The 21,346-nt window shown below is 39.8% G+C and overlaps 1 protein-coding gene across 1 annotated transcript in view; it reads right to left on the reverse strand.

Moving 5' to 3' along the window:
- Positions 1–1,102: 1,102 nt before the first annotated feature.
- Positions 1,103–21,346, reverse strand: part of hs3st3b1b (heparan sulfate (glucosamine) 3-O-sulfotransferase 3B1b) — a 40,437-nt gene continuing 20,193 nt past the window's right edge. Inside the window, exon 2 of the mRNA XM_030122354.1 lies at positions 1,103–4,353. Within this exon, the coding sequence (XP_029978214.1) occupies positions 3,735–4,353 (619 nt within the window). The 3' untranslated portion in view covers positions 1,103–3,734. The remainder of the gene's footprint in view (positions 4,354–21,346) is intronic.

Genomic DNA, 21,346 nt, shown 5'->3' on the forward strand with positions numbered 1-21,346 from the left:
ACCAACCACAATGAACATTTGAAAAATAAACAGTACCACAGTGCTTCAGTTTCAGCTTCACAGTTTGACATGTCTATGTATTGGGACTGTCTCTTTCAACTCAACATGTATTTTTTATTCGTAAGTTTTTTATTTTTATCAGTTACTAGAAATTTCAGATGACTCCATTTGAATTCCATGCGACCCCACGTGGGGTCCCAACCCCAAGGTTGACAAACACTGTCCTAAGCCATGACCGCCCGCAATTTACAATGAACACATGGGACGAAATATCCAGAACATATATTTTGTAGTCCACCACCACCACCACAGAGGACCCATGTTACATCTGTAAAGTCAGATTCTCTCAGACTGCAGTCATCTTTTGTGAACTCCTTTTCATCCCTATCACATCTGCACGTAAACCTCATGACATTTTCCTTAAGGTTAAGGAAAAGTGGAAAGGGGCATGAGCGTAATTTTTTCGAGAACACAATGGCTGCAATTGATTTCACTTCCCCTATCATTGCAGGTGTTTCAAGTTACATCCTGAACTGAGTCTGTCTTCTTTTGTTGCGGTCATATTGGTACTAAAATGGACCAATGCAACCCAGATACAAATATGTCAAAGGAATGTGATGTACATGTCTCAGAACAGTGCCCTGTTGTAAAACTTGAAAAATGACTTCAATGTTTTTCTCCTTAGCCTACAAAAGTCCACTTAATACTCACTCTTATGGCCAGACTTTTATGTGATGGATTTTATTTGAAATATTTCTAATATGAACTCACACCTGAGTCATACACTTTGAAGTTTTATGTTTATACAGTGTGTAATCTTTCCTTTAAATCATACGAACCCAACAAGAAAACGATCAGACACATGAGGTTTTGGTAAAATATATACTTTTATTTAATTTCTTCATACAAAGAAATATTATGAATGTTCAGTATTTAATCATCTAGAAACATCTGTTCCATTTTGCTCTTGCATTGTGTAAAATTAATTCCTTTGATGTACATACCACAAAATACTTGATTTACATGTCTTTTTCATTTTTGTACATACAGATCTGCTAGACTAAATACATATTATATGTGGGTAAGACAAACATTTTTAACATTTTTAGATCTCAAAACAGGTTGAATAAAACTCAACCATAACTCATGCAGCAACATGGAATAAACCCACGAGTGCAAGTTTTCATTTTTCGAGATATTCCCTCAGAATTCAAACGCAAAACTCCATCGGTTTACGGGGAAAATGTGAGGTGTTCAACTTTCCTTCCAGAATGTGACAGCATGTGTACACAGGGTGAAACCTGCTGAGAGAGACCATAATAAATGCTTACTTTTAATTAAACATTGCACTAAGAAGAGAAGGGGAGATGAAGGCTTTCTCCAGATAAATTTGCACTAGACGTTTCATCACTCAGGCAGAATAAAGGTAAAGAACAGACCTGCAAAAAAAAAAAAAAAGTTTACAGTGTCGAAAGCCTCCATCTCCCCTGCTGACAAACATTGGTTTGAGGCTAAACCAGGCAGCTGGTTTCAACTGGAAAACAAGAAAAGTGGGATACCTTCAGGTTTTTAATGACAGAAAACAGACAAACAGTGTCCGGCTGAATGGTTAAAGAGGCACAACATTTCCCAACATAAAACAGGAATAGACAATCAAATTTAGTTTCACTGAAAACAGAATGAAAAACTGACTTTAGAACTGATTTTGAGTGTAGTGATGGTGTACATTCAGTCTGGGCCTTGCTTAAAAATCCCAAAGACCCCCTCTGGACGCTAATAATCCCTTTTCATTATCCCAGCGTTTTTATAATGGCCACCACTCGGAGCATGCATAGCATAGCGTAGCACAGCGTAATGTGGCATAGAATCGCCGCCTCCCTGTGCCCTTATAATAGCATGCCACCAGCTGCAGAGAGATGGGGCAAGCACATCAAAGAATGATAACTACGCATTTTCTCCTTCTTGCATATCAAGAATTCAAGTAGAAAGACACAAACAAAGAAGCAATGCAGGGGGAGAAAAAAAAGCAGAGATAGCAACTCATGCTATGTGAAATATGATATCAACCCAAAGTTTTTTTTGGCAACAAGTAAAGGTTTGAGATCTGACTTTGAGATGAGATGTGCGAGGATGACAAGAGTGGATAAGGCATTAAGTATATAGGCCATGGACGATGGCACATGAGGTTTCTGATGACACCGGAGAGGTTAGATTCAACTCCTGCCTGAGGCAATTCTTGCTACACTAAGAGTGCTTCACAAAAACCTTCCCTCTTCCTTTGATCGCGTTTGTCTGAGATCTGAGATGCTGCTCGGCGGACTTCTGTTTGAAGAAGCTGTATTTCAGTGAGGCGAGGCGCGCTTGTTTTTTTTTGTTTTGCTTTTTTTTTTTGTCATATCTAAAACCGTGATATGCCTGTGCTACCTCACGCAAGAGATTTTACAAAGAAGGCACACAGGCCCGCTAACCCACAGCGCTCCAGCTACGCTCTGCAACAAATCAAATGCCCATCAAGGAAATTTGATTCAGACTTTGTGTGACCTTTGAACTGAGGAGAAAGGGCAGGAGCCTGGCTGTGAGCCAGCGCTGCTTCTAATGGGGAGTTAGAGAGAGGAGGCTCAATCGATCTGCCAGTTACCTTTACCCGATTAGCATAATGTTAACATGGGTCCTTATGTGGCCTGGGATAGGATTTAATGTTTGATGGATGGGTCATTCATTAGAGCAGGCAGCAGGAGCACTGTGAATGAAAGGGCAGCTGTATACTTTAAGCATGAGTGACACAATGACGATCAATTAGGCCTATTGATCTACCTATTATTGAGTGGAAAGGGACATGAGACGCTGCATAGACCGATGCCAGTGCAGAAAGAAATGAAATGTACAATGTGTATGTTTTAGTGAAATGTTGTTTAGAAGATCCACTTTCAGAATGACAGGTTTGAAAAGAAGAAAGTTAAAATGATATAAATGAAGGTTTATGGAGCCACATAAGTGTCATGGTGAGTGTTTTTAGGAACTTTTGCATTCCTTTGCAATACATTTTGTTTTACCTTTCTTCACAATCCCTTTGCAGTCCACTACTCTTGCATTGTTTAGCACTTTTAACTTGCAACGCCATGACTCAGGTCAGTATTTTTAAAAACATAGTGGTAAAGAACTGGTTTGGTAATGATTGGTGATGGTAGGGAACATACTGCACAAAGCTATCAAAAATGTCAGTGTTTGCTAGGTGATGCAAAAGTAATGTAAGAGAAAGAAAAATATATTGCGTGGAAACTTGCCAAATGCAAAAATAGCTTTAAAAACTGTCTCCCTTGACCCTCAGGTGGCTCTGTACTCTGTAAATGTACATCGATAGGTGTTCTCCACTTCTCTGTGAGCACTCTGTACCCGTAATATGGTGCTTCAACATTTTTCACCTTAAACCAACTCCAGTCATCGCTGATTATCTGCGTTGCGATGCACCATTAGATCCACTGAGTTTACAGGACCACAAGGGAGGAGCAAGAGAATTCAAAACTAAAATGAGGAATGTTAAAAACAACATGAGGGCCAGATGTTATGTACAAATATGGTTAGGCATCTTAGTGAATTAATTGCTTAGAAATAAAAATAAATTATTATAAAATAGATTTCTGTACATTTTACATATATATAGCAATATCTCAACATCTTGCCATTGAATTACAGAGGAAAAAAAAAACAACAAAAAAATGTCTGTGATTTTCACATCAATCCCAACCAAAGTTATGTCCTGTCATCTGGTAGAACTTCATGTTGAAAGGCCTGTAGAAGTCCCGTAGCCTCTGCACCACCTCAGGGTCAATGTTGGGATGGGTCCGCCCTTTGGTTTTGCCCAGGCAGTGGGGCTTGCTGCTCCCCTCTGCCTTCTTGAGGCATGGGAATCCCTTGGTCTGGTTAAAGTAAAAGTGTTTGTCTGTGATGATCCTCTTGAGTCCCAGAAAGTCCTGCACTCGGCCCAGCTCTCCGGCCGGGTCGCTGATTAGACGCTCGCCGCTCACAAACAGGATCTGGTCCATGGGGAAGTACTGCAGCCAGTTGTCCAGGTGTTTGGCATAGATGCCGATCTGGATGGCGCTCCATGAGGTGTCGATGAGCCCCGTAGTCCTGTTTTTGAAGGTGAGGCTCTCAAAAGAGGGAATGTCAGGCTTCTTAGACAGCGTCTGTGTGTAGTCTGAGATAGCTCTGGTGACCGGGTCCCTCACTACCACGATCAGCTTGGTGTCCCGGGACATGGCTGAAATCCTGGCTGGAGCCTCTCTGGTCACGAAGTAACTGGGAGTTTTCTCCATGGTGATCTGGCCCTCCAGTGTCTTAGGCATCAGCTCCCTGGAAAAAAAATGAAAGAGGACACAAAAAGAAGGTTAAGAGAAGGGTAAGATGGAGCAGGGCCTTGCATAATGTAATCAAGTTGATGGAGTGTACTGTGTTCTGTAATCAATGAGTCACTGAGCCTGTTTAGCCTTATTATAGGGCTCAAAAACCTATTAGTGCAGGCAGCTTTCCAATATCAACATGCTCACTCACTCATACAATATCTCACTTCTGACAAAAAACAGACGACCCGCATAAAGCAGAGTTATTTTCCTTCTTTATTTACGCATAATCATAGGGAAGCATTTAGAGGAATTTTAAAATGCATGTCATTTTAGATTCCTGAAGTCTCTTTTGTCAGTAGATCTAACTACTTTGCTAATTATTTTCAACTTCACAGCTCAGTTTTTATAAATGACATCATGGCATGTGTGGATTCTATTATAAATAGATAGATTCTTTATTGTCATTGCACATGATTATACAGTGACATTTTGTTTGACATCAATCCCTGTAACGGCAGATGAAAGAATAAATACAAACAAAATAGACTTTAAGTATAAAAAATATCATTAACAAGTCAAGTTAAAATAAAAATACATAAAATGTGCCAAGAAAAGGACAGAATGTCTTTATCTGTTATGTCTTCCCGGAGATCATCTTTCTGAATCTACCTCACAGCTGTATGTAATGTTCCAAAGTGGTCCGACTTAATCAAAATCCACTCTCATTTTTATACCATCACAGAGAAGAAGAAGTAAAAAAAACAACAATCCATGCCCACTATGCCTTGCTGACTCAGACATAGTGCCCCGCCTCCTATATGAACCACAAAAAATGCTGGAGCGCTGAAAGATGATGAGGCTTGTTTCAGAAAGGCAATCTGTTTTTTGACAAGAGTGGGTTTGGTTTTGGGTGAGGGCTGGCTAATGGGCTTCACACAGATATGTTACATGCAGACTTATAATCATGAAGTACTTGAGAACAGCTAGTTTTGTAGGAAAAGCGAATGTACTCTGCTCCCTCAGCATTAGGTTTCAGAATTGGTGGCCAACCGCAGAGTCTACATTATGGCTCAGGCGATAAGAGCGGTTTGATTGACATTGGGGAAATGGATCACCTTTCTCTTTTTGGCCACGACCGTAGGGAAAAAGTGTTATGTATACTCTACTAGGTATGTAGCTTCAGATATGGGGGGGGACCGTGGCCTAGAAGGCTGGAGAGTCAGCTTGGGATTGTAGGATCGCCGGTTCGATTCCCTGGACTAGCACAAAAATTGTTAGCTGATTTGCTCGATATGGCAAGCCCAGTACTCCTAGTCTGCAGTGTGTGGGCGGTGTGTTCATGCATGTTCTAGTGATGGTTTAAAAGCAGAAGGTTAATTTCAGTATGTGGTGCATGTCTACACATATACAGACAAATTTTCATTCATTCATTTTCTGAACCTGCTTTATCCTCACTAGGGTCACGGGGGTCACTTGGACCCTACCCCAGCTACTTACGGGCGAAGGCGGGGTACACCCTGGACATTTTGCCAGTTCATCGCAGGGCTGACATACAGTATAGAGACAAACAATCACTCTGACATTTACACCTATGGGCAGTTTAGATTAACCAATTAACCTATCAGTGCATGTCTTTGGATGGTGGGAGGAAGCCGGAGTTCCCGGAGAGAACCTACGCAATCACGGGGAGAACATGCAAACTCCACACAGAAAGGTCCCACCCCCGTCGACTAGTGTTGGAATCGAACCCAGGACCTTCTTGCTGTGAGGCAAAAATGGTATCCACTGCACCACTGTGTCACCCATACTGACAAATAAATAATCTTAATATGTTTCTGGTTCTAGTTAGATTGGAAGGGTTTAAATTACAGGGTTATTCAAAAAGAATGAGCCGATTTCATGACGCATTGCTTAAATTTTCTAGCATCGTCATGGAATGAGTCAGTGACCACTCGAAAAAGGAGTTTTCTAATGCCTCATTTCCACTGCGTGGTACCGGCTCAACTCAACTCGACTTGGCCTTTTTGCGTTTCCATTATGAAAAAGGACCTGAAATCTGGTACCCGGTACTACTTTTTTAGTATCACCTCCGCTGAGGTTCCAGGACTGGGGACCAGATACTAAAACGTGATTGGTCAGACAGTTTTCTCTGTGACCTGCCATTTTACGAAAAACAGATGTGGAAGTGGACAGTAAATATAGCGGTACATTAATCCACATGATAACAGCCCAAAACTACACCATGGTCGGTCGAGGAGATTCAGTCTTTGGTGGCCAACGTAAAAATTCAGATGAGACAACACGCAACGAGCGAGTTTTCAGCAACTCTCTGAACAGACGACACGGAAGTAACGTGCCACATCGCTGTGATGTCCAGGTACTGTAAAGTTGGTAGTATCTTGTAATGGAAACAGTCTCCAGGAAAACCGAGTCGAGCCAAGCCGAGCTGGTTCCATGTAGTGGAAACGCGGCATAAGTTTTGAATGGCTGCAACAGGGGCGATGGATTGGTCGGAAGGGGGCCCAAGACCTTGCTCTTTGTGCTTGGCCTGCGAGATCCCCAGACCTCAATGTGTGATTTTTTCTTGTGGGGATACATAAAAGATTGCGTTTATGTTCCACCGCTACCCACTAATCTCAATGACCTTAAATATCAAATAACAAAAGCGATCAACTCAGTGGATCGTGATATGCTGATCCGCATCTGGGAGGAATTCTCTTAACGCATTGATGTTGCCCATGCTGCAGGTGGTGGCCACATTGAACAGTTGTAAGACAGGAAATAAAAGTTGATTATGAGTAGAATACTTGTGACTTGGCTGGAGTTTTCTACTGCTTTTCCTTATTAAAATATTGCATAATGAAATCAGTTCATGCTTTTTGAATAACCCTGTATATCACAGGTGTCAAACATGTGGCCCGGGGGCCATACCCGGCCCGCCAAAGGGTCCAATCCGGCTCGCGGGATGAATTTTTGAAATGCAAAAATTACACTGAAGATATTAACAATCAGTGGTGTCAAAATCATTTTAATTCAGGTTACACATACAGACACATACAGTCCAATTAGATTTCTAGTGGGTCAGACCAGTAAAATATTATCATAATAACCTAGAAATAATGACAACCCCAAATTTTCTCTTTATTTTTTTGGTGTAAAGAAGTAAAATTACATGAAAATGTTTACATTACCAAACAATACTTTTACAAAAAATGTGAATAACCTGAACAAATATGAACAAGTGGAAATGTCTTAAGAAAAGTAAATGCAATTTCACCAATATTCTGCCTGTTATTAAATGTTTTGTGTGATTGTAACGCACATGTGTAAATAATAAACTGAAAAACCGAGGCAGAATATTGTTAAAATTGCAGTTTGTTTTTCTTAAGACAATTCAAGTTGTTCATGTTATTCAGACTTTTAAGGAAACTTTGTCGATGTAAACCTTATCATTAAGTAATTTTACTTTTTTCACTGTTATTATTTTACTGGTCTGGCCCACTTGAGATCAAATTGGGCTGAATGTGGCCCCTGAACTAAAATGAGTTCGACACCCCTGCTGTATATGGAGTAGGAAGAACTCAAGGTATGCTCTGACAACCAAAACCATGAAATAAAGCATATAACACAAAAAAAGCAGATGCACCAACGTCACTAACTGGTTCTTGAGTTTACGCTTCAGCGGGTGCGATGGCCTCTATTGCAGCTACATTTATTGCCTCTTGTACTTAATGCATTCAAAGCAGATAAACAAAGGAACTGAGCGATAACCCAGGTCAGTGGTCTATCAGGGTGAACACACTCTCACTGATAAGACTCCTGTTAGCCCGATATACCTCGAGTCTTGCTTTTGTTGTGAGCACAATGACACTAATACACCATTGTGTAGACTGTACTATTGTCCCACTCAAACACTTAGTAATCCACTGGAGAATATTTACATGTGACGCAGGTAAAAGAGTTCAAAACTGCCATGTTGGACACATTTTCTGAACGCTCAAACGTCTGTAGTCCTTGCGGGCGTCCTTTCCTCTATAGTGCCTCACAGCTGTTCCTCAGAAATATATTCTAAAAGCTGAAATCTAGTTCATGTCCATCTAGCTCATGGCTAATTCATGTAACACCAGCTCTCCATCAACGCTCATATCTGTGTGCAAGAAGGCTCCCTTTCTGCATCAGGGAATGATGAGGAAAAAAAAAAAAAAAAAAGAAAACACCCAGGGTAACTTCAGGTAACTAATAAAATGGTTTGTAGGAATGGTGTTGGCAGATTTGTGTAATCCTAATGCGGTGCCAGTGATCTAATTATGATAATATCTTCTTGATTGCTGACACATCAGAGGGTTGAGTGGAGTGGATGCGGGAAAGCAAAGCTGTTTCCAAAAGATCATTAATAGCCTATTGAAATCAAAACAGATACAGCATGTGGTTTTATGCAAGAGCATGACAGATCTTCCTGCCAGCAAAACTGTTTCTGGAGACGTAACGGCAACCAACACATAGTAAGCACACGCACATTTAATATTCTGTACCGCAACTTAAACTGTTTATGCAGTGCTCTTCAATGTCTTCAAGGAATATAAACCAAACACGTTCAACTTCAACTGCACGCCATTTGTCATTACCCCCGATGCACAATGGTGACTCTGCCTGCAAGCTTTTTTTTTTTTGTCGCTCCTTATGCTAACATACAAAAAGAGTCCAGAGCCAACACAGAAGAGGCAAATGGCTTCCCATCTAATCCGATTTCAACTCCACAATGCAACACGCAGATAGGGAGGAGGGCCTGAGTTACAATGTGCATAGTGATAGATTATGCTGATCCAAGCTCAGGGAATCCTTTTTAAAAATCAAGTGTTGGGGGTTGCAGGGGCATAAAACAAGGGGATGGTTGGACAGCTCGGGAGAAAGAGAAATTGGTGAGGAAACTCTAAAAAAGGCGCCAAATCTGCAAGAAGAGGCCACCCCATAATAAAAAATCCCCACCTCTGACTTCGCCTAGTCTCTCTGTAAAGGACTGCCAAAGAGGTAAAGAGGCAGGAAAGGAGAAAAAAGAAGACTTTTTAGGAGGAGACAAGTAGCTCTTGGAGAAACAATGCCTATTATGCTCTTTTTTTGATTTATGAGGTGCTGCTTTTAAAGATTCCGTCAGCAAACAGGCAATTCTGTGACACCGCGCTCTTCTTTTTTTCCTGCTTTTCTTTGAAAGTGAGCCATTGTCCCTGGGCTGAGGGGTGAGCGGGGCAGTGGTCAGGGCAGAGGGGCGGTAAATGGGGGGCAGGGAACGGGGGAGGGTGGGGGAGCGAAGGGTGAGAGAGTGCTTATCTGAGGCTGAGTGGAGCACTTCTTGGTCCTTCTCAGCCTCGAGTGAGAGGAACTGTTTGGAGAGCTCTTAAGTGGAACGTGTGCCGAAATTGCCCTGTAGACCATGGACTCCTCACACTGGTTCAGTCCCGTTAGAGTAAATATAGAAGACGCACAACGTTTAATCACACTATCATTAATAACAGTTTTGACCTCATTGAGTACAAAAAATATATCATCGTACATACACGCACTGGTTCTTTTGTCGCCCTGCACTTTTGTCCTCTGAGAATACTCCCAAGTTAAAAGACATGCCAAAAACAGCGATAAGACACAAAGCAGAAGCCCTTGTCACATGACAGCATCAAACAGGGGCCAGCGAAGTGGCCCTTTGGCCTCTGTTTTAAAGAGCCCTCATCCCAGCGGAGATAAACACACAGACAGGAAAAGGGTTATTTCTGTCTGATGCTTCTGCCTCCCCTCCTGTCACATTTGATTTGATGATAACGGGCTGCCACCGAGCCCTCCATGACACAGCATCCCCAGTAAAATGACTAGTTTGCTCATAGACAAAAGGAGAAAGCTATTTGGTCCCGGACCTGTCGATTTTCTATTTGATACAAAAGGCTTTCAATTGTCTCACATGTCCGGACGCTGAAAGCATTTGAATCTCAAATTATGGTTTGTTTATTTGAATACAGACAAATCCGAGGGCAGTTTGTATCCACCGCTGATGGAAGGGTGTGACTATGGCTCTTATGGGCATTTAAAGCTAAAGCTGTCAGGTTTCTATGGTTTGAAGACCCCCCGAGCAACAGTTATCGCCCTGTGGGAGGCAACGCCGCCAAACACAATAACGTACTGTAAATAGGGCTCAGTGCGGCTCCGAGTACAGACTGCATTAACCTGTTTAAAGAGAGAAAGTCAAACAATTCAGCCACTCCTGCAGAGAACTATTATCAATAATCACTCTTATGTACAAGTACTGGCTTTCCAGTCTCCAGTAAAAATACTTTCACCCCTCCCTCCTTCTTCCATTGATCCCCTCAGTTCTTACGACCTTTCGCATTCAACCCTCGAGGTCTGATAGCGAAGTGACACTTCACAAGTGGGAAGGAGGACAAGGAGGAAATTAGGGAAGAAGCACTGAAAGGCTGCCTTTCTTTTCTGAGGGCCTCTTAGCAGAGCCCTTCACATGAACCACTGTGGTAAAGCGTTTTCAGGAAATACAAAGAAACAGCTTTATTTCATGGCTAGATAAGGGGCTGGAGCACCACTTGTTCGTTCAGATGTTCTGGATTTGATCTTTTCAACAAGACGACAAGGATTTAAGTCTATTTTCAGTTTTGATTTTTGTTTTTTTGTTGTTTTGGTTTTTTTTTTTTACTTTTACTTAAAGTTGCAGCTTATTTTTTGGTTTTAATTCAGTTTAGTTATTACCTCCGCCAAGGAGGTTATGTTTTTGCCGGCGTTGGTTTGTTTGTCTGTCTGTCTGTCTGTCTGTCTGTCTGTCTGTCTGTCTGTCTGTCTGTCTGTCTGTCTGTCTGTCTGTCTGTCTGTGTGCAAGATAACTCAAAAAGTTATGGACGGATTTAGATGAAAATTTCAGCAAATGTTGACACTGGCACAAGGAACAAATGATTAAATTTTGGTGGTGACCGGGGGGGGGGGGGGATTGGCAGAGATCTTCACTCTTTTTGTTTTTGTAGTCATCATTTAATTTCACTTTTTGTTTTAATTCCAAACTCCAACATTTTAACAATATTATGCAGATTACTACATGTTTTAGGCATTTGTCGATCCACAACTTGTAATGCACTTCTAAAAAGAAGAAGCTGAGGCATAATATTGTGAAAATTGCACTTACATTCTTAAGAAATTTTAGGTTTTTCACATCTTTTGTGAAAAGATAGTTTGTAAGTGTAAACATTTTTACCTCCATCCAAGGAGGTTATGTTTTCATCTGGGTTTGTTTGTTTGTCTGTCTGTTAGCAAGAGAACTCAAAAAGTTATGGAAGGATTTTGGGGATTGGCAGAGATCTGAACTCTTTTTATGCTTTTCTAGTCATCATTTAATTTCTCTTTCTGCACCAAAACAAAGAAAAATACTTTGGAATTTGAATTATTTAGAGACTGTTATGTTTTAATTTTCCTGGTTTCCTGGTTATTCCTTTCTCCAGGCATCTCTGGGTCCGGTTCTGGACTCCCAACTTGCCCAGTCTTTCCCTGTGTTGTTTGGTGTTCTTTCACTACACTATCTTTTTTCTCTCCTCTGTCCAGTAACCATAGCAGGTCGATGGCAGATGGACGTTTTTCCTCCCTACTGCCACCTTGGGCTGGTTCCTGCAGGGTTTGTTGGGTTTCCTCTCTGTACAGGGTTTTAGATTTTCATTTGAATGGAGGTCTGTGCTCTCCCAGTGCTTTTCTAGTTTTTATCAGTGTTCAGATTTTAACTTCACATTGAGAAATTGACAAGTTTAAATTTTTTTATGAGGAAAGACTTAAAGTAAAAGTATGCATGTCATCAAATATAACATATGATGCAAAGCCACTGTTTATAAAGCTCTCTATTATTTAAAACCATTAACCACAATGCAAATTAAGACATTAAAAACAACTATTCCTGATTTTGGCCACAGCTCTATGTTGTATTAGTTAAAGGTTCAACATGCATGTGCTAACATCTTTATAGTGGAGTCTGCGTGGTGTTAGGACATTGTTGTGATGCTGATAATATTTAAGTTACCTTTAACTTGTGTTACATGTTTCTATTGTAGAGATAAAGAATAAGGAACCTGGAGTGTGCTTGAGGATTTTCACAGAAATAAATTAGTCTTCCATGGACAAATCAGTGTACAGGCTGTGATCAGCGTTATTAACTCAGAAATGGAGTGAATGGAGCTCACATCAACACAAACATCATGTAAATACACATGCGTGCATGCATACATACTGTACTGAATCATTAATAAAATTACTTACTAGTTCTAAACTCATAAACACATTTTTTTATTAAAAAAAAAAAAAATCCAGTCTGGACTGTCATTTTAGAAAATATTTCTTTCCCCACAACAACATAAAAATGTCTACAAACGCTTGAAAAAAAACATGATTTGTGTTGGACTTCAAACTGTGAACAGAACTGTGGATAATAATGGTTTTAGCAGAAGCAGAGGTTTTAATCTGGAGCAGGTACATCACACAAAGTACTAACACACACATTCTAACCTCCACACAAATACACACATACTGAAGTTTTTAAATATCTCTTTTTTTTTTTTTTTATCTAAAACTGCATTTACACATGGACAACAATCCCAAATGTACAGAAAAATATCTGCATGAGTGAGGACAGGATATTAAGGATATTAGTCCCCTCAACTACAATAACAATAGTTTTAATTCTGAATATAATACATGTGTAAAAATGTAAAAATCACTTGTTTTATTTTTAGAGACACTGAAAAACATGATCGATGGCTGAGGTTTTAAAAGACAGTATGAATGAGTCACTAAAAGCAGCGTTCATTCCCAGCGTTCCCTTTTAAAGCTTTCGTCTCACAGTAGTGGCAGCTGACGTACTATGAAATTGAACTGAAGTGAGCAACATGTTTATGTAACACACATACCGACACACACACATACACACATACACTACAGCTACTACCGACTGATTCGGGCATGCATGCCTCTACTGGCTCACTGAATATTTTCAAAGTAGCATTTAAGCACCGTACAGAAGCCAGACATTTTGAAATATACTCCGCTGGGCCTGGAGTCTGACATTATGTTTAACCACAGAGCATGGCTTTGGCTGTAAATTAAAAAGAATAAAGAAGATGGTTTATGGCCTTTTCAGCCGAGCTACTTTGATGCAAAGGGGGAAAAGTAGTCGCTACGCTGCAGAATCTTCATCTGGTATCTCTTTCAAGAACTTGGAGTGGAGTCCAGGTGTTAGTATGTGGCCACTTAGAGCTTTTTGACAGTTCATTTCCTGAGTGAGAAGTCCCAGGGTTTCCGGCGTAAAGCTCAGATCTTCCAGGGAGAGTACGCCGAAGAGGCTCGTATGAAATTATACGTCTTGGTATGGTATCGGTGCCAAAAAGTGAGCATACATTGAGTGAACTGTTGAGTAAACATTAATATCTCTATTATCTTTGACACTTCATGGTAACTGAACACCTGATTCTCTCTGCGTGATGAACTCTAAGTGATGATACAACTTCATTAACCTGATCAGAGTCATCTGTCGGCCTGTCAGCGTTCCTCCCATGGCTGTGGTTTCAAATTAACAGGCTTCACTGAATAATGGTGTCACTGGAAACTCTGAAAGGTGGCTGGGTGGAAGCCCCTTGGAATCATCTGTCTGCTCGGATTAATAATGCACAGCGGTCTAGTATCGCACACTTAGACCTGTATGGCTGGGTGATGCGAATAATGGTGCATATCAAACCATGACATGAGGAAGTTCTGGAAGCTGCATGACACTGTTGTCCTCCAGATAAGTGGTAATACTGTTGCCAAATGTCTCTTAACCCATAAAGACCCAAACATCCATCTAATGTCATCCTTCAAACATTACATTTTAAATGTATTATCATGTCTATTCTGTTGTTTTGTTTTGTTTTTTGCCAAAATGTTTTTATTTAAATTTTTATTATTTTAACAAACAAACAACAAACAGTTCATATATCAGATCCATGCAACCTGTTGACTACAAACACAAACATTATTATGTTTCCAAAAAAAAAAAAAAAAGAAAAAAAAATTATACAAGATACAGAAATCTGAGCATCCACCTTTAGAAACCACAGTGGTAACTTTTTCAAATGTTTCCATTGTTCTCCAGTAAATTTAGATTCTTAGCATACACAATGAAAGGATTCCAAACATGTTCAAATGACTCCTGTTTGCCCTTAAGAATGTAGGAATTTTTTTCTAGTGGAAGGGTAGAAAGCATCTGCCGTATCCACTGACTAACAGTTGGTTTATGAGTTCTTTTCCAAAACAAGGAAATGCATTTTTTATCAATAAATAGATTGAAGTCTATAAAAATCTGTTCATTTGTTGTATGTTTATGTTTTTCTGGATATATGTCAAACAGAAATAACTTTGGGTCTAATATGACTTGTTAAGAAATAATTGTTTCAATTATTTCCCTGATTTCCCTCCAGAACAATGCAGTTTTATTCTGTTGTTTTTACTTCGTATTTTCATTTCATTGTTTTTAAGTGTACAGCTGCTTTTATGTCTTTTTAATCTATTCTAGTATTTTAGTCTATTATTTTGCTGTTTATTCTTCTGTACGACTGTTTTAATTGTACAGCTGTTTTATGTTTTTAATCTATTGTTGCATTTTATTTCATTTTTGTTTTTTCCCCAGTAAGTCGCTTTGGAAAAAAGTGTCTGCCAAATGCATAAATGTAAATGTAAATGTAATGTAAACTCTTTAATCTGTTGATCCACTAATCCTATCAATACATGTAAATAATTGGTGTAAAATGCAGTTTCATGGTCATCAGATATGGCCCATTTGGATGTTCAGAGGCTCCGTAGTGAATGCTGAAACACCGTCATCTTCTACAGCATTGATTCACCAGTAAAATCCATGGAGTTGGATCAATGACTGTGGATGGACACACTTGGTTTATGTTAGTTAATGATAGTTTTTGCTGAAAAAGTCACTTTTCTTCAGTTTTCTCTGGTTCTGATATAAAAACCCTAATTATAATCTACACTTTTATGAACATCTACATCAGGGGTCACCAATCCTGGTTCTTGAGGGCCAGTATCCTGCTTGTTTTAGATGTATCCCTCTTCCAACATCTAAAACATGGCGGATACCAGCCCTCAAGGACCAGGATTGGTGACCCCTGATCTACATAATCAGTAAATTGAATATAAGAAAATACCTGATTTACACTGAGAATGCAAAAAACAGAAGATAATATTGTAATAAATGGTGATAAATCACTTAAGAAAGGTTAAATAGAGCAAAAAATTCATTCAGGAACGGCCACAAAAGTAGAACTAGGTCTTCATGGGTTAAACTGAAAACTAATAACTCTTCTGGTCCAGACTCTTCAGTTTAATCTGAACCAAATTAGTGTGAAACTTACTTTGCACCAGTGATCATCCAGAGCAAAGAGCTGAACATAAAGATCAGAAAACAAGATGAAAGCACATGTTACCGTTGATGTAATAATAGTATGAATAATGAAGTGACTGTTCTGTTCCGAGGTCAGATGCACACGACTACAAACTAATCAATGTCAAGTACAAGGAAACACAATACATGTTGTTATGTCATGTACAGCTCTTTAGTGGTCTCGTACATTTGCTATGCGAGACCAAAAATAACTAGATCAGATAAAAAAGCAAGAATTTCTTCAGATATTCAGGTGTGAAAAGTTCCTATATTAGTCGAAAGGAGCTATATTTAGTATTTTGACGTTAAAATATTCAAGTATGACTTAAAAAGTATCATTAGCGTGTGTAGAATAAAGAGTCCTGAAGGTCTGCCAAAGATGCCAGTGTATTGGATTGTAGAGATATGAAGTGAATTAATTAATACCCATGGTCCGATGGATTTATGTGGCCACTAGAGGGAGTAGTGAGTCACTCATGCCTTTGATGAACGCATAAAAAAAGCAATCACATGGGGTGAGAACCACAAAGAAACAACTTTTAGAGCCAAAGAAAGTGACAACATGATAAAAGCTAAAAGCAAGAGTTTAATCCTGAAACTGTAATGTTTCTACTACAGGTGACTTATAAAGGTATAAAGTTATTATGTGATGCTGTTATCTTTGATAAGTTGCCATTTGTTGATCCGTGGTTCAGACTAAACTGTGGCGGTTCCTTGTTTGGATGATTCCAAACAGATGTTTAGTGCAGCTATTGATAAGAGAGGTGATTTGTGCTTTTACTGTGGCAGTTTTTTTGTCTAAAAACAGAGCTAGAATGTTACATCAGTCTTTCTCAACCTTTTTTGAGTCACTTTACCAAGGTTCTAATAGTTTTGGATTTTTCATTATAGTTTAGTTTTATTAGTTTTGACTTTTTCTTTCTCTAATTCAGTTAGTTTTAATTCGTTTTTAAAGCACGTTTGCCAGTTTTTATTAGTTTTCGTTATTTTCTAAATGCTTAGTTTTAGTTTTTTTTATAGCTTTTCTCTTCTTCTCCGTCGTATTCAAATAAATCCCAGACAAGACTCTGCTGCTTTCTCCCAACTTTAGTCTTCATGTTTCCAGGTAGAGTGGGGACCAGAAGACGACTGTAAACCACAAGTGACCATGAGTGACGGGCCGTTAAATATGATATGGTGCCAGCAGCTAAAATTGATTGAGGGAAATAAATCAATTTCATATCAATCTGGCATTGACAAAGACGAAAACGAAGGGAATTTTATCCATAATTTTTATCCGTTTTAGTCAGTTTTGTAAGCACACAATACAGTTTCAGTTAGTTATTGTTTTTTTTCTTTTAATTATAGTTTTTATTTATTTCAGTTAACGAAAATGTTTTTACAATTCTAGTTTTCATCATTTCGTTATTTTTCGTTAACGATAATAACCTTGCACTTTACACTATCATGACCCTCCTAATGCCCCCCTGAAAAAAATAATTGTAAGCGGACAGTGCACGTTAAGCACGTTAGCACGTTAAGGGGGGCTCCGACAATCACGGACCACTACCCCAACCCCCCCCCCCATCCCCAGCTCCGACAGATTGTTTCCAGTCACTTTCTTGTAGCAAAGGCCCAACATGATTATGTTTCAGGGAGCCCAAAATTGGTAGTGGCACCCCAGTAATTGCATTGCCCCATTTCGGTCTTAGCGCCCCCTACTCAGCTTTGTCGTTCCAAACGCCCCCCGACGGTGTCTCCATGCTCCTGGGTTTTCCATTGAGAAACACTGTGTTAAATATTAGCTTTCACTGTATCTTTGTTGGGTCATTCCATGGCAATTCAACCAATGGTCCTCACATGACCCCCTCAGAAAATTCTGAAAAAAAATCCCACTTGTTCACCTACCAGATAAACACACACATCCAAAATTTTAATGTCATATCTGTAATAGTTTAGGAGATACAGCCCTTTGAAAATTAATGGGTTTTTTTTTGTTTGTTTTTTTGTTTTGCAAATTTGCTTTTCGGCCAACTTTGAGGAGCTATATCTCCTTAGGTATTCAAGCCACACTGCTGAAACTTACTGTCTGGGGTGAAATCCCCCTGAAAAGACCATATTTTGATTTGGGATGGAACAACCATGTTGAAAATGATAAGATAGTGTCATTTATACCAAACATTGAGTTTTATACTTTATGAGTGATACAGTCTATTGGTGGTTTGGGTAGTTGTAAGTATGTTCTGGCACACGACTTCCCCCTGCTGCTCAGACTGGAATGTCAGTTCTGCATACAACCCCGTTAAATTACTAAAATTCAACGTACACAGAGTACACAGACCCGAGTTTGACATCCACAGTCTGTTCAGAAGATCTGGTCTGGTTGATAGATGAACGTCCCAGACCCTGAACTACATCAAGAAGTTGCACAGTGTCAGACTGGCCTGGGAATGTACTGACCCTTCATGCAAAAAAAACCCCGACCGACGCAACCCATCCATCCATCATGTTTCGCTGGAAATCAGGGAGTCGTGCACGGCCAGAGAGGAGCCATTTTTTACATAGCCTTTCTGACAGTTTGAGTGTTTGTCTGAGGGTGTGTAGAGTGAATGACAGAGGGAGAATGAGAGGGGGCCTTGTGGTTACAGACCATCCAGAATGGTTTCGGGCTCATATCCAGCCTGGCTTTGGAGACAACATCAGACAGTAGGAAAGCAGAATAAATAAACAGAGAACTAACCGCAACATATAATGTCTTGGACTATATTATCAGGACTGCAGCGCTAAAGACACCCCAACTGAGTATTATAGCCCTCGATACCAGCCCTCTGTCACGTCCAGAAATACTTAAACGAGCCTGAGATACTCTTCACTTCTACCACGGTGGTTGAATTCACGAAGGCTCCCTCAAATCATTGAAATCATCATCCGTTTTAAGTATATTTGTTGGTATTTGGCACCTTTGAGAAACAACGCAGGAATGCATGTAGCCAAAAGTTTTCAGGCCGGGAACCACATCAGCCTGTGGCCATGGGCGGCTGACTGGAATTACCGAGTGTTAATAACCCTGCAGTGAAGCGAGGGAGCCCACCATGTGGTATAAATAAAACAGGAGAGATGGTGAAAGGGATGGTGGAGGGTTGAAAGTAGAAATCCTCCCTCCTTTATTCTCATGAATGTGCAAAAGCATGCCCACAGAATTCTTTTTTTTTCTTCTTTTCTTTCTTGTATTCAAGCCTCTTAAGACGATGCCTAAAAGCTTCTTTTTCAGGCCAAGGAGGTAAAAAGATGCCATCGCTTTGGTAACACTTAACTCAACATCACACCGCTTTGTCTGACATGTGATCCGCGATGAGTTTACCTGACACCGCCACAGTCATCAGGCTGCGTATTGTGCACGGCGCAACCAAACATGCCACAAATAGACCCGTCACATTTATTCCTTAATCGCCTTATCGCACTTATTTGAGCTAACTGCGGCTAATTTACATAATCGTGCTAATCTTCCCTATTCACCTGGGTGAAAATAACAAAAATGTCTTATTTCTGTCACCGTCTTGTACATCTTTTTTTTTTTTGTGTGTGTGTTTTCAGATCGAATGGAGATGCGCTTCATGACATCACCTTGGTGTACCTCCTTCATCTTACGAGGATACATTTTGTCATCCTAGCATTTAGTGAGCTAATGGTAACGGGTTAGCTGTTAGTGACAAAACACCATTAACCCTTTATCGGGCAAGTGACTATTTTTGGTAATTTCCTTAAACATTAAATTTGGGGCCAATCCTTTGCCTCATTGAGGTTTTATAACATTATACAGTGATTCAGAGAGATTTTATGGATATTTTGAAGCTGTAAATAGTAAATATGAGTGATTTTTGTCAGTTTATGATCTTATAACAGTTGTTTTATTGCATGTGTTTACTTTTTTAGCAAGTGCTGCTCAGATGTTTAAAGGCAAGAGCTGGTAGAGGATAATGTCCTATAACACACTAAGGTATTTCAATGAGTGCTCTATAAAGGGTTAAAACAAGCTAACATCTGGATCTGTTTGGGACCAGCACTTCAGGATAGGAGCTACCTTATAATAGGCTTTGCTACTTGTATGTGCATCGTTGAGGTTTTATTTCCAAAGCTGGAAAGACAAACAAAAGTGCAGTTTTTATGTGTTGTGGTATTCTAAAACGCAACTTACTATCTATGCAAGTTGCATTTTTTTCCTCTTATGTTATATTGATGGCTGTGTTTGGATTTAGGTATTTGCTACACAATGTGCTAACTGTAAAAAAAAAAAAAAAAAAAAAAAAAAAAAGGAAATTGTCATGTTGGTGTTTGTGATGTGCAAATAAACTACACAAAACTAAACTAAATTATCCAATACCAACAAATGACCCCTTCATTATGCACTGTATAAATAAACTATGCTTATTCTATAGCACAGAAAGGAAAAAGAATAAATAAAACATTAATCGTGATTATTTGTAACACAATTAGTTGCCAACTAAATATTCCATTATCGTGTCAGCCCTAGGCACACACAAACTCACACACACACACACATACACACTCCGCCACTTGCTGATATTACCCAGAATTTGTTTAATGCTAGTAATCCTCACTAATCAGTGTGTTTGCTCTGGGTGTTTGCCGAAGGTGTTAACCGGCAGTGTGTGACCTCGTATCCTCACATTCCTCTACTCCATCAGTATCAGGGTGCGACTGGCTGACAGCTCGGACGCAATAGACCAATGAACCACCAAAGAATAATAATAATAAAAAAAAAAAAAACAACAGAATAAACAATGAAGCAGTGGAGGTGAAGCTCTTCAGTGTATATGTGTGTGTGTTTGGATACATGAGTGTGTTCCTAGTGTCTTATACGAGTGTGTGTATATGTGTGTGTGTGTGTGTGTGTGTGTGTGCATGTGCAGCAAGCAGAATCAGCCATTCCTACTGATTTCCTGACACCTGACATGCACCAAGAGGCACATGACTCCTTGATCTAGCTACAGCAAAAGATGAATAAAAGATGAAACAGACTCAAGAAGAACATACATGCCACCACCCCCACTCCCTCGACGCACCGTCACACACACACACACACACAAAAGGGGCGAGAGGGATCCAGCGAGCTACTTTGCATCCTCTTTGAATTGGCTGTCATCCATAACTGCCTGCACACCTTTTTGAAGACAGGTGAACTACAGTGTGTATGTGCAAGAAAGAGGGGATTTCCTTTCTACTGTATGTCACTCAATAAGCATTAAAAAAAAAAAAGTATCTTCCTGTGTGTTTGAGACTGTTATTTAGCATCTACGACTCATGGCGCAGCTGTTTTGCAGGTTAATGGTTTACAAAGCCTTTTCGAGTGTACACAGAATTAGCTAAATTGAGTAACGACACCACGGGTTGTGACAAATAAGAGGTGGGAAGAGTGGCAGCGGCAATCCACAGGCAATCCGACAGATTTCTTTGGATTCAAGCCTAGATGTTGTCTCCTACGATATCTTCGAGCACCCCGAAGACAAGATAATTACTCTTAAGAACAACAGGCACCATGTTAACCGTTTCT

Source organism: Sphaeramia orbicularis, chromosome 19 (assembly GCF_902148855.1).
Source record: "Sphaeramia orbicularis chromosome 19, fSphaOr1.1, whole genome shotgun sequence".
NCBI classification, from domain to species: domain Eukaryota; kingdom Metazoa; phylum Chordata; class Actinopteri; order Kurtiformes; family Apogonidae; genus Sphaeramia; species Sphaeramia orbicularis.